This window comes from Anolis carolinensis, chromosome 2, assembly GCF_035594765.1.
Source record: "Anolis carolinensis isolate JA03-04 chromosome 2, rAnoCar3.1.pri, whole genome shotgun sequence".
Lineage (NCBI taxonomy): Eukaryota > Metazoa > Chordata > Lepidosauria > Squamata > Dactyloidae > Anolis > Anolis carolinensis.
The window spans coordinates 227,332,629-227,346,008 of NC_085842.1; the positions used below are offsets into that span (position 1 = coordinate 227,332,629).

Sequence of the window (13,380 nt, forward strand, 5' to 3'; positions counted from 1 at the left end):
TGTAGGCCAAAAATATCTGGGCACCCCAGGTTGAGAGCCACTGCTGTAATCTGTTGCTCATTACTGGAGCTTTTACCTTTCCGGTCCATGTTCTTCCAGACAGGCCTTGCAACAGAGCAGTGAGAACCAGGCCCAAGTGTGGGGGGACCAAGGAACCAGTTTGCTTTGCGATAGATGCCATGGCAGCTGCTCCCTGAGCTTTCATCTTCCAAGATGGAGACTGCAAAGCTTTCTGGGTGATGGCTATCAGTTCCTCCATATAAAGCCTTATGCCACCATGGGTGCCTAGGTTTCAAACACACAGCATTTCACAGAGTGAGTAGGTGAACAACAAAACAAACACCATTTTAACAAAGATAAATGTCATGAGAACTAGTTTAATCTTCACTGACAGAGAGAATCGTGTACAGTACAAAAGGAAATATTTGAATGATGGACAGCAAAAGTACTTTTTATTTGTGTCAGGAGCGACTTGAGAAACTGCAAGTCGCTTCTGGTGTGAGAGAATTGGCTGTCTGCAAGGACGTTGCCCAAGGGACACCCACATATTTTACCATCCTGTGGGAGGCTTCTCTCATGCCCCTGCATGAGAAGCTGGAGCTGACAAGATGGGAGCTCACCCCGCTCCCCAGATTCGAACGCCAACCTTTCGGTCAGCAGTCCTGCTGGCACAAGGGTTTAACTCATTGCGCCATCGAGGGCTCCAGCAGAAGGACTGATTTATATGCTTTTAGCCAAAGTCGTTTAACTTGTTTTAATTGTATGTTTACATCTTTTCATTTTATTACTGTATTTTTAAATTTTTGCCATTTTTGTTTATGGAAGCCGCTCTGAGTCCCTTCAAGGAGAAAGGATGGGTAAAAAATAAAGTATCATCAACATCATCATCATTATTATATGTCAATATTACCATATTTCACCGAATCTGAAGCACCCTTGGATTGTAAAGAATGTCGTGTTTTTGAAGCTTTAAGTTTGGGGGGGAAATAAAATTTTCTTAGAATATTTGCTAGAGTTTCTTTCACATGCACAATATCTTGTTTTTGCTTTAATATGGCTTTGTAGTGCAATCTTTCCTATGGGATGAGGAAAAATGTGTGGAAAAAACCATGAAGTCATCTTGTCTGTATGAGTCTATTCTACTAAGTCAATGGGCTCTTTGGGGAAGCAGAAAGCAGAGCTTAGCAAGATGATAAACAACCATCTGGCTGAGACTAAGGACAAAATGATAGGGAGCTGGCCGAGCCATATGGGTCTAGCGCACTTCTTCCCCCTCCTCTCTGGGATAAGACAAAAAACAGAACAAAACTGGTGAATGTAAGGCACCACTGAATATAAATCACACCCATTGTTAAGTCCCTTGAACGGGAAAAAGTGCACCTTACATCCAATGAAATACAGTGTATCAAGGAAGAACAAGAACCAGCATTCTCATAACAGATGAAGACAACATGGCCTCAAATACTAGTTGGCAGGAGGATGCCAAACAATATAACTGACCTCGGTGAAAAATAACTGAAAAAAGAAAGAGTTGTTTAAAGATTGTGACAGAATCATGGTTAATTGATGTTTCAAGGTAAAAATTAAGGACTGAAAATACTTAAATTCACTTCCTGATTTTCTAATTCATATAATAAAACTCTCAATGCAGCAAATATTGTTGAGTAGGTCCTCCAATGTCATAGGGGTATACGACGTGCCCCCCCCCCAAAAAAAAGTGGAGGAAAAACTTCCTAGGAGTGTTCTCCAGATCCTCAATATAACTGTATGATTAATGACCAGTAAAAGTTGACTGTAAAGTTGTGCTGGAGGACCTAAAGATTCCTAGAAATAACATTAATCGAATCTGCAAATAACCAAATCCAGCATACCAGGCACATTTTCCTGCCACACTTCTGTCCATAGGTTGCTATCTTCTTTCTCTCCTTTTTCTTCGTCAGGAACCTCATGCATCCCCAGGAAGGCCAAGGGAAGGACATATCTGGCTTGATTCTTCAGTACATCTGGACTGTATCGCCCAATAGCATGAATAGTTAATGCGCAGCCTAGTTTATAGATTTGTTCTGAAGTAAAGTAAAGTAAAGACATTAATTTTTCTTTTACTGGTATAAATCAGGCTCAATTTCATGAAACTGACATGCTCAAAAGGCACATACTATGTGCCCTACATTACATCTGCCATCTAATGGAACGCAATGAATTATGCAATAAAAACTCTGGAGAGATCATTTGGGGAGCTTCAGGTACAGTGTTCCCTCACTTATTGTGAGGTTACGTTCCAAGACCATCCACAATAAGTGAAAATCCACGAAGTAGGGACACTATATTTATTTCAATATTTATACTTTATTTTAGCAGTTACAATATACAGTACACCAGCAGAGAAGAAGAATGGAAGCTAAATAATCTTTTTTATTTCCAACCCTTCCCTCCCCTCCCCTCTGGATTCAGTCATGGTTTGAAATCGATGACTAATATTATACTCAGGTAATAAGGAAAGCAGGCACTATTCATTTTGATACATGACATATGCCATTTATCCATTAGATTCAGAAATCACTAGCAGATAAGAAGTGGCATCTTCCTGCCTTATGGTGTCAACTTTTTGCACAAAATGTCAAGATTTCACACACACACAAACACAAACCTTCCTTCTCCATATACCAGTTATTCAGCTTCTGCAGCAGTTTGTCAGTGCTGCTGTCCCGCGAGGTCTGTAAGAAGTAAAGGAAAAATGTTTTTATCCATAACAGCTGAATACACAAAATCAGATGTGACAGAAATGAAAGTACAGAAGTACCAAGGTTCCACTCACCCGAACTAGATGCCCCATCGCAAAGGCATAAGATTTCTGCACCACCGTGTTGCGATCTGTTAAACCACTTAGCAAAGCACTCATCAGTTTGCCTGTAGTGAAAAAGGACATGAGCCAAAATGTATCCTTTATCAAACAATTTTTGGTCTCTTTTTTTGGAGAGGAGGCAAACCATGTATCAGAGCTTTGCATTAAAATCATGCTCTCTGTGTGCTGGTTGTTTATTTGGCTAACATTACATTTTCCCACTTATATTTTACTTATTTCAGCCAACTCATATCTGCTCACTGGTTTCAATTTAAAAGGCTTGAGTGAAAAACAAAAAGAACGGAACTGTTCAATATTACAGAAGTAACTTTTTCCAAAATCACACTGGCTTGTAACTATTGCTCTTCAATTCTGCAACACACTTTTTCCCCTATATAAACATCTGTAAATATGAGGAGCATCTTAGAATGGCAGGTGTATCTTATGTATATTTGTTGGTGGTAGCAGTACTGAAATTAGGGGGGATGTTACAATCGATGGCATCTTACAATTGAACAAATACAGAATTTTTAATAGGAGGTTTGTTAGCTACTGTGAAAGGATTGAAGAACCAGAAATCTTAACTTCGTTAACCAGAAGAACCAGAAGAGATGCAGAACGGGTTGTGATTATCACAACATCTACCCAACTTGCAATGAGAGAACTCAAAGATTGGAAACAGGAAGCTCCACCCCACTTCTGGATGGGTTTATGTGCCCCTGCCCCCAGCCTTCTGAATTTGCCTCCGACTTAGAAAGAATTGGATTATTAGGGTACATATAGGAAGCCAAAAGAAATGATAAAATATGTTTCCCAGAAAAATACTATACAAGGAATACAAAATCAATCAGAACTTAAAAGAAAAGCTCTAGGAGAAAAATGCTACCTGAATATGGGGTCAAGTCTTGTGGACACTGTGTAGTTAGTGATACAATTACACTGGCACAGCCACCCTGAAAAAAAAATGGATAAAGGACAATAATTAATGTATTCGGATTAATGAGTTTCAGAGACAATAAACATATAAGTTGGTAGAAGTCAAGAATTTAATGAAGTAACAGGAAAAGCAGAAACAAAGAAACAAAACAAAAGCTTCCAAACTGGATAAGTTTACTTCCCCATTCAGTTGTCCAGAATTTCATGTAAACAATAATGGAGAAATGTAAGCTGATGGTCAACACAGCACCTGTATAGCCCACGTCTGCACTGGAGTGCATGAAGGGCAAACTTGGAAACTTATATAGCTCAGAACTTTATATGTCATGTGCAGTTTTTTACCAACAGCCTAGCTGATCACTTGCTGTAATTCATGATTATGAATTCTTGTGCCACCCAGGGATAAGTTCAGACTGATGACCAATTTAAATATATGTAAAATCTTCCCAAATTCCCAGGCTGTACTAAATGGATAACAAAGGAGCTAATAAAAAATGGAGTCTGGATTTCAGGTTCCCCAATGCACAGACATGAAAAAAGAATTACTGCACATCACCCTTTCTACTTTACAATCTTGCTGAGTTTCCTGTATAAGTGAGATTTCAAGACAATCTGAGGTTTGCAATTCAAATCCACTATGTCATTACTGAACCGATTAGCAAATTCCCTAGCATTGCAGAGTACAATGCCTCAAACTGTAGAGCACCTACACATGAAACAGTCAGCAGCCTTGATATCTTTCCTCTATCTCTGAGCCTACTTTTTAGTCTTAACTGGGGGAAAGGAAGAATAAAAATAAATATTACACTAGTACAGTAACAGAGCCCAACCAAAAAAAATTTCTTGGTGTCTTGGTTTTTAGGCTTCTTCCTGGGGTTACTTGGGGCATTGATTCAGAAATTTGCATTGCATAGACCACATCAGTTCTAGTTTCTTAGATATGATGACTTTCTACGGGTGAACAGATGGTGACTGGTATATGGCATATGTTCTACATCTCAAAAGATACAACTGATAGGGGAAAACTGGTGCCATTTTTGGAATCAACAGGTCTAACATTTGGGACACCAAAATGTGTGTTGGCCAATGTAATCGATCCTCATCACAAGCCTCATCATTCATACCCACAACCACTGTCCCATCTCTGCATCCATTTCTTAAAACACATTCCCCCTTCAGTTCTAATTACCAGACCTCTATACAGACACCAAAGCTGTTTTGTTGGCAGTTCAATGTGTCTCCTCCCATCGTTCCTATAAAACACAAACCTACCTTAGTGCCAATGCCTATTCCACTCCTGGTCAGTTCACATAACCTAGGAATTAGCTCGCCCAGGACAGACACATCCAGATACTGCAAACACTAGAAAACAAGAAAATCAAGTTGACAAGATCAATGAGAACTCAATATAAAAATTGTTCACAAGTTGTTTGGTCTAAATTTTCCAGTGCCATACTAACAATAACAATGATTAACCAGCGCTGATTTCAAGGAATGTGTAATTCTCTTGTTCAAACGGCTTTGTTCTGAGGCAGAGTGTTTGACCGTATGAGCTGTTCAACAATGGAACTCTCTTCCTCGGAGTGTGGTGGAAGCTCTTTCCTTGGAAACTTTTAAATAGAAGCTGGATGGCCATCTGTCAGGGATACTTTGATTATGCTTTTCCTGCATGGCAGGGGGTTGGACTAGATGGCCTATGTGGTCTCTTCCAACTCTATTATTCTAAGATTATATATTCGATACCAATGTATTTTCACAGTGTTTGTTATGATCTATAAAGCTTGGGCCCAGACTATCTTAAAGACAGTTTAAAGATCTTCAGGGCAGTTTTTTCTCTTTGCTCCATCATCATCACAGGTAAATTTGGAGTTTTCTCAGTGGCTCCCCTCAGGTTGTTAAACTCCTCCTCAAAGGAAGCTCAGTTTCCATAAGCAGGCAAACACCTTTTTATTTAGACAACTGACCTTTGGTTGTTAACTGTTGAAGCAGAAGGGCATAATGGCATATTTAGAACTTAATTTAGACTAATACAGTGACACCTTTGGCTTTCTTGTGGTTCAATGTATACAAACTGTGTTTAACGCAAAAAAAAATATTGTAAACATTGTATAAAATATACATCAGTCTATGTGCATAAGACGTATATGAAGCATAAATGAATTTCATTCTTAGACTTGGATCCCCTCTTCAAGATATCATACTCTATGCATATGAAGATAACATACATTCTAAAATCCGAAATTCTGGTTTCAAGCATTTGAAATAAGAAAGAGATGCTCAACCTGGATTTTTATCTTCTTTAAATTGATTTTAGACTGTCACAGATCTATGCTTTTGGCAATACTGCTTATTTAATTTTTAAAAACTGTGTTAACAGTTTTTGAACTGTATTTCATTATAAACTTATGTTGTCAAATGCCTTAGTTTCCCATCCCCTTAGAAAGATGGAATGGAAAGAAAAATAAAGGCGCTGCCACATAAGAGTGCATTGTAGTAGTCAAAAGAAAAGGTAACCTGTGAGAACAACTATAAATTATGAGCAGTGGACACATTAAAGTTCCCTCAAAGCAAGGGTTGGCAATCACATCTTTAAAAAGAAAAAGTGCCGAAGAACCACAAAAGAAAAGTCAGAGACCCCTTCTACGCTTATTATTATTTATTTACTTTTATCCCACTTTTCTCGCACAAGTGGGACTCAAAGCAGGATACAAAATAGAAAAACAACTACATAATACAAAAACCATCATCCTACAAGCCATAACCCAACATATAAAACCACAAAACAACACACTTACAAATTACATAAATATAAATAAGCATTAAAAACACATAACACACTGTCATATAATACAGATCAGAATAGATAATCCATATTATCTGCTTTGAACTGGATTATATCAATCTACAGTGTCATATAATCCAGTTCAAAGAAAATTATCTGGATTTTGTATGGCAGTGTAGAAGGGGCCTGAGGGATATATGCAGCCAGCAGGCCACACTTTGCCTATCTCAATCTTAAAAGAAAAAGGAATAATTTGGTCTGTCATCTATGATAAAAAAAATAAGAGAAAAGTTGTGTGGGAAGGTTTCAGTGAGAACATGCAATTTCAACAAAAATGCTTCCAGAATTGAGATAACCTCAACCTGAAATTCCAGCCTATGCTACCGAGGGAGGAAGGCACTGCTAGGTTACCAAAAAAAAAAAAAAACATACAAAAATCCCCCAGTGCATCATAAATTCATACAGGATTATAAATAAGTTCACTTGAAAAAAGACAGCAGTGGTGGTAACCGCAGAAATAGTGTTTTAATATATGCACTTATCCAGTGCTTTCGAAGTAGAAATTCTATAATAATAATAATAATAATAATAATAATAATAATAATAATAATACCAACAATAACAATAATAATTGTACTACCCGCCTTTCCCTGTGGCTTGAGGCAGGGTTCATTGTTAAAACAGGAAATAAAACAGTATCAAAACACATACAACAAAGTTAAAATACAAGTTAAAATCCACTGATGAAATGTAGATTGAAAACTAAAAATTGACTCGGTTTGCCTGTTGGAAGAAATGGGTCTTCAGTGACATTTTAATTCCAACAGCTGATTTAGATGTTGAATCTCATTATGAGCTATATAGAGCAAGTGATCTATCTATTCTGAAAGTGCAGCTGTTGCCAGATTGGAAAAGACTTTCAGTGACCTCCTTGTATCATTGTGGGAAAGGAAAAATGGCTCACACAGTATTTTCTAAATCTGCATTCATTAACTCCCATACAGTCTGTTCAAAGAATTTATACATGAATGTCAAACTTTTGGGGAAAATAATAACAACTGCCCAACTGAACAGGGCTTTGGCCAATACACTCTTGGATCTTCCTGGGTATTATTGTCAGGGCAAATACTGCTAATGCTCTCTGGAAAGTGAAACTGCCTGCCTATTTCAGAGTACACTTGAATACAGATCATTTTACTGTGCTGAAGCAGCAGGTGGGTGCATTTATACTGCACAATTTTGCTAGCTTCTCTTTGTTGACACCATCCAATATATTGGAAGCATGTAGAGGCGAACAGCCTAGACTGTACAAAAAACACTGCATCTGACTCATGAAAGGAAAAGATTTGGTGAGCCATTTCCCAGCTGTTGAAATTGGATCTTCCTAGATCTGACTAGCCCCCTGCCTGTAACAGGAGTCTATATTCTGGTTTCAATCAGAATCAGATGAAGACCTTCATTCTTATTTTTACTCCTGATGACATCTATTTTGCCAATTTCATGTTAAAGAATAGGACACCCTTCTTAGTTACATTACTCACCATATTGATGGTCTCCATCATGGGGGAGGATTTAGCAGCACTTAATCTTGCACTGTCCATCTCAGCCTGAAGGACACAAAGAAAAAGGAAAAAAAGATGCAGTCCGAATGAGGAGTTTAAAAGGCACTAAGAGAAAACAGACGTTATGTGTTGGGAACAGACAGAATGCACCCTGTGGGGGCCCTGCATCCTCCTTGCTAAATTTTATCCCTGAAGCAGCAACAGCAAAATAAGCCAGTTTTACTTCCCTTTTCTCAAAAGACGTAGTCACATTTTACTTCTCAGACTGGGCCACTGAAATTTGGCAATAAGTAACAGCGAGGTGTGATTTCCAAGAGAATTAGGAGTGTTCAATGCAATCCCATCACATTATAGCAAACATAATTACTTTAAGCATACCTGAAGAATCAAGGAAACAAATACCCTATTGGTGGAGTAATCAATAAAGATTCTGCACCAAGTACTTCATTATACTCAAGCAATCTTGATTGTACAGTTAGCCTTGGAAATTCCCTTTTCCATCTTTATGTGAAAATAACATGATATTCCATTTTCTTGAGAATAACTGGTTCGATACATTTATTATCCTATCGTTTCACGTTCCCAGAAAACTTTCAATACACAACTGTTGTTCATCAGCTTTATTATACATTTGGCAGATGTAGGACTGCATCTTCCTGCAGCAATATTGAGCATAGCCAGGGGTAAAGAACGTGGGGGCTACAGACCAACAACACCTGGGCAGCTGACTAATCCCAACCTTGGTGAATGTTTAGTGGTGAATCTTCAATCCGTGTCTCCACAACTGCACTTACCTTTTCCTGCTCTGTAGCCCGCAAACTCAGGTAATTTAGTACCTGAGGCTCCAACACACTTAGTGACTCCAACAAAGCTGGGATGAGTTTGGGGGCATGTGGCTTGAGCATTGCCCCAGCGCTTTTGCTGATCTTGACCAGGGTGTTAATGCTGTAGGCAAAGGGCAGAGAGATACAAAAGAAAAGAAAAGAAAGGAGAGGAGAGGAGAGGAAGAGAAAATTTCACTCTTTCAGTACATTTTATTTTTAGGAACCCAGGAAACAAAGACAATTCTTTTAATCTACCCACTGAAGTGTAGTAATCCACCACAAGCAATACTCTACAACAGTGTGGTCCAACCTTTAGTTACTTTAGTATAGGAATGTAAACGGCAGAGACATTCCAGAAAGAAAAAGTTTCTTAAAAACTTGAAGCAGTAAGAAAGGTAAACAATTTTTTTCCAAATGTTAAAATATTTTTCCAGTAAGAAGGGCAAGGGCCAACAAAAATGAATTGGTGGGCCGCATGCGGCCCGTGGGCCACAAGTTGGATCACACTGCTCTACAACATACATCCTATGTATTATGATTAAGGAGTTTGAAGAAGCTATAAAGCATGCATTGCTTGGCATAGCTTAAAAAAGGCTATTAAAAATGTAAGTGCTATGCTACATCCTGGGAATTGTGAGGAACCTTAACCATGGACTAAACATAAGGATGGGAATAGTGCCGCATAAAGGCTACATGTGACACTTCATGGAATCTGATATGGCCCTTGATTCCCCTAGGACCACCTCGACATTTTAAAAAAATATTATTTCAGGGGTGCCTCAAGGACTATGGTTCTGTTCTTACAGGATATTTTGAGGAACACACCAAAACACACTCTAAAATCTGGAATGTAACTTCTGGCTGCTTCTGAAGCAATGTTGCAGCCCATCAACACAAAAAGGTTCGCCCACCCACACACCCCTGCTGTAGCAACTGACTACAAGGGTTTCAAGTGCTTCTACAGTCTTTTGGAGGAAGCCCCCTTCTTTCAATGCTGCTACTACCTGCCATCAGACTTCATTCTCTCCAGCAGCATCTGGCTTCTTCCTAAAGAAATAATGGTGTTGCTATTCCCAGCGTTAATGTTTAAATGGAGTTTGAAGTCACTATTGCACAGCAGCAACTCTACTTGAAACAGACATGAAAAGGCTTTTTACCACAATTGGCTTCAGTAAGAAGTCTGAAATGCTAGGCTTTCTCAGTAAAATTAATAGAAAGCAGTTTGAGATGCTTATCTTGTTTCACCTCACATGGAAGTGGACACATGTTCAATATGTTCCAGGGGGTGTAATTCAAAAACAGTAAAGGGCAAGAAAGACAACAACAGGGACCATACCTAAGAGTTCGAACTTCAGTTACTGTGTTCATCATTCCTTTATCAAGGAGACATGGCAGCAGGACAGCAATAGTTCTCTGGCCAGCAGCTCCTTTAGACGGGTCACACATTTTCACACAGACCTTAAAATAAAGAGACGAAACTAAAATGTCTCCCTCTGTGAGCATGCCCTTCTTGAAATAAAATAACTCCCAATGTATAAAACAGAAGAAACTTTACTGAACCAAAAAGTTTTGTCAGAGGTAAAATCCAGCAGTCAATCAACAGAAACAATTAAGAAAAGGTACCTTGCTTAATGTTTTCAGGGCTAATTCTGCAGCCTTTCGCACAGATTCCTGAAACAGAAAAATAGGCGAGAGAACACATTTATGGGTGTAATTCAGTGATTATCATTATTAACATAAAATGTTTTTTATTCTAATGATCTAAGTTTCAAAATTTCTGCTTTACGTCAGTTGCTTGTTTTGGGAGCCAAAGACTAAGGATACCTGAATGGAAACGTAGGCTGCTACACAAAGCAGTGATAAAGGGCTGAACTGGCCCTGGATTTGATTTACTCCCCACAATTCCAATGGAAGAAGGTAACACCAAAACCTTCAATGAGGAGTTACATCTCTGTTCCTTTTCTGAAGTAATCATAAGGTATTTCTCCTCTATTAGACAGGTAAAATGTTCAGTACCTTTATATCATCTTGCACTCTGAAGAGAGTTTCCCATATTTCCGGAAGCTGATGAATAATATCATCCAAAGGTCTTCCTCTCAGCAAGTCATTCAGTGCTAGACAACTGAAGCAAGCGTTTAATGATTATCTTTCAATAATTCAAACTGCTGTACTATGAATTAAAGAAATTATCTTTCTCAGAACTCAAAGAAGAAAATACCAGACAGAAATATATTATGAATAATCTCTAAGTGAATTTTAAGATCTTCAGTATCCACTCAATTTATTCACACAGAATATTTTAAAGCTCTTCTTTCTCTAAGCAAAGTGGTCTTACAGTAGTTCATGGTTATGACTATTCTTCAGCTTGAAGGAAAGATATTACAGAATTTTATTTTCATGTAAGGTTGCTATTATGATTTTTTGCTAGTTTATTCAAAACAAAACATAATTAAAATTAACCATGGAGTCATTTTGGATGATATGATGATTTGAATTCCACCTGAAAGGCGAGGGAAGTACTGAGGCTCATCTGCAGTGCCATGCTAAACTATAGAGCAGGCATGGGTAAGCTTCGGCCCTCCAGGTGTTTTGGCCTTCAACTCCCACAATTCCTAACAGCCTACTGACTGTTAGGAATTGTGGGAGTTGAAGTCCAAAACACCTGAAGGGCCGAAGTTTGCCCATGCCTGCTATAATACGAGAGAGTGGAGGCACAGAACTGCAGGCCTCATCTGCTAGGATGGGACCTAATCTGTTAACAGCACATCCACATGATACCTCACACACTTCCTAAATGCACCACTAAAAGTGGAGGAAACTGTGACAAGTATCACACACCTATGACTTGTGAAGGAAAACAGCTGTATGAATCCTGTTCTTACAACAGATCAGAGGTTAGCAGCAGAAATCCTACCTGCCTTATCCATATCCACAACTGAAATTTCACTGAGGGTGAAAGGGCTGCAGATCTTTGTTGGTAGTATATGCGGAGTATATACAGCCCCCAACATATAAACACTGCTTATCATACAGCAAGTTTCAACCCACATTTTTTTTCAAAAACTAGCATTGTATAAAAGTATGTGCGGTTCTGTTTTTTTTTTTCAAAGTTCCCAGACCTTTGTTTTAATCACAACAAATGGTTTCAGGAATACGCACCTGGACTCTCGAATCCGCCACATATTGCTAGTCAGATTGGTTATTAAATCATCAAGAATTTCTTTCATATACTTGTCCACCTGATGAAATAGAAACCAACAGTAAACATTACACAATCTTCACATATCCACAAAAAACATGATCTTCAATAAAAATGTATAAGGATTGTTTTGTATTCAACTAGCTGTAAACTATACTGATATAGAAACTGAAATGCCTTCAGAAACAGGAGAATAAATAAAGAACAACACTCAGAAGACATGGGAATTCCAGACATGAATCAATCAGGGCCAGCTAACACCACCTAACAAAGGATTCCCCCAGGCAGGAAACAGCCAGACCTTGAAGCTGAAAGGCTATTTAATGCTAATCAAGGTGACCAACTGCAACATTCACACCTACCTCAAATAAACAAGAGTTCTTTCTCCCACCCTGAACATTCCACAGATATATAAACCCCACTTGCCTAGTTTCCAACAGACCTTACAACCTCTGAGGATGCCTGCCATAGATGCAGGTGAAATGTCAGGAAAGAATGCTGGTGGAACATGCACATACAACCTGGAAAACTCACAGCAACCCAAAAAGCAGAGGATTTCTGTATCTTAAATATCAGCACATTTATTATGGCATGAGCTTTAATGGGTCTCATTCATTCCCTGTGTTAATCAAAGTGCAGATTACAAGGCTGCAGACGTTATGATTTCCCCCGACATAAATTAGTTTCGTGTCCAAGAGTATTGTAACAAAACATCCATCTTTGACCATCTGTTACCTTAGAAATGTCCCTATACTTTAAGAGACTCTCCCACCTTTATCAAAGTGTAAAAGAAAGACAGCACCAGGACTGTGTTCACTTACTGCAGATTTGTCTGTGACTAGTGCATTCCAAATGCTGGTCATAGCCTGCCGAATCCCAACATTGGGGTCAAATTGGTAGCGATAGAGACGAGGAAGGAGCTGGGGTAGAAAAGGAGCCAGCTGCTCCCCAGCTTTGGTAGCAATCACATTAAAACCAAAAGCTGCTCCCTGAGAAAAGGAAAATACAAACACAACCAAATTGTTAAGGTCTCATTTATGCTAATTTAAGCTGCCCCGAGTCCCTTTGGGGAGAGAGAATGGGGGTATAAATAATGTTTATTATTTATTACTTACGTATATTATTAATTTAATTATCTAAATAAAATTAGAAAATATGTTCATATAAACAAATAATCTTTCCAAGAGTGTCCTAGAACATGTGAGGTGGGTACAAAGTAGGTCTACATACTTCAG

The 13,380-nt window shown here is 38.6% G+C and overlaps 1 protein-coding gene across 2 annotated transcripts in view; it reads right to left on the reverse strand.

Moving 5' to 3' along the window:
- ecpas (Ecm29 proteasome adaptor and scaffold) overlaps nt 1-13,380 on the reverse strand; it is a 74,407-nt gene that overhangs the window by 13,517 nt on the left and 47,510 nt on the right. For both annotated transcript variants that reach the window (XM_016997357.2, XM_003227324.4), the window contains 13 exons: nt 12,967-13,134; nt 12,106-12,185; nt 10,963-11,068; nt 10,570-10,617; nt 10,283-10,404; nt 8,917-9,067; nt 8,102-8,167; nt 5,051-5,140; nt 3,729-3,795; nt 2,816-2,907; nt 2,648-2,714; nt 1,872-2,063; nt 77-285 (listed from right to left, as the gene is read on the reverse strand). In XM_016997357.2, the coding sequence (XP_016852846.1) occupies nt 77-285; nt 1,872-2,063; nt 2,648-2,714; nt 2,816-2,907; nt 3,729-3,795; nt 5,051-5,140; nt 8,102-8,167; nt 8,917-9,067; nt 10,283-10,404; nt 10,570-10,617; nt 10,963-11,068; nt 12,106-12,185; nt 12,967-13,134 (1,458 nt within the window). The remainder of the gene's footprint in view (nt 1-76; nt 286-1,871; nt 2,064-2,647; nt 2,715-2,815; nt 2,908-3,728; nt 3,796-5,050; nt 5,141-8,101; nt 8,168-8,916; nt 9,068-10,282; nt 10,405-10,569; nt 10,618-10,962; nt 11,069-12,105; nt 12,186-12,966; nt 13,135-13,380) is intronic.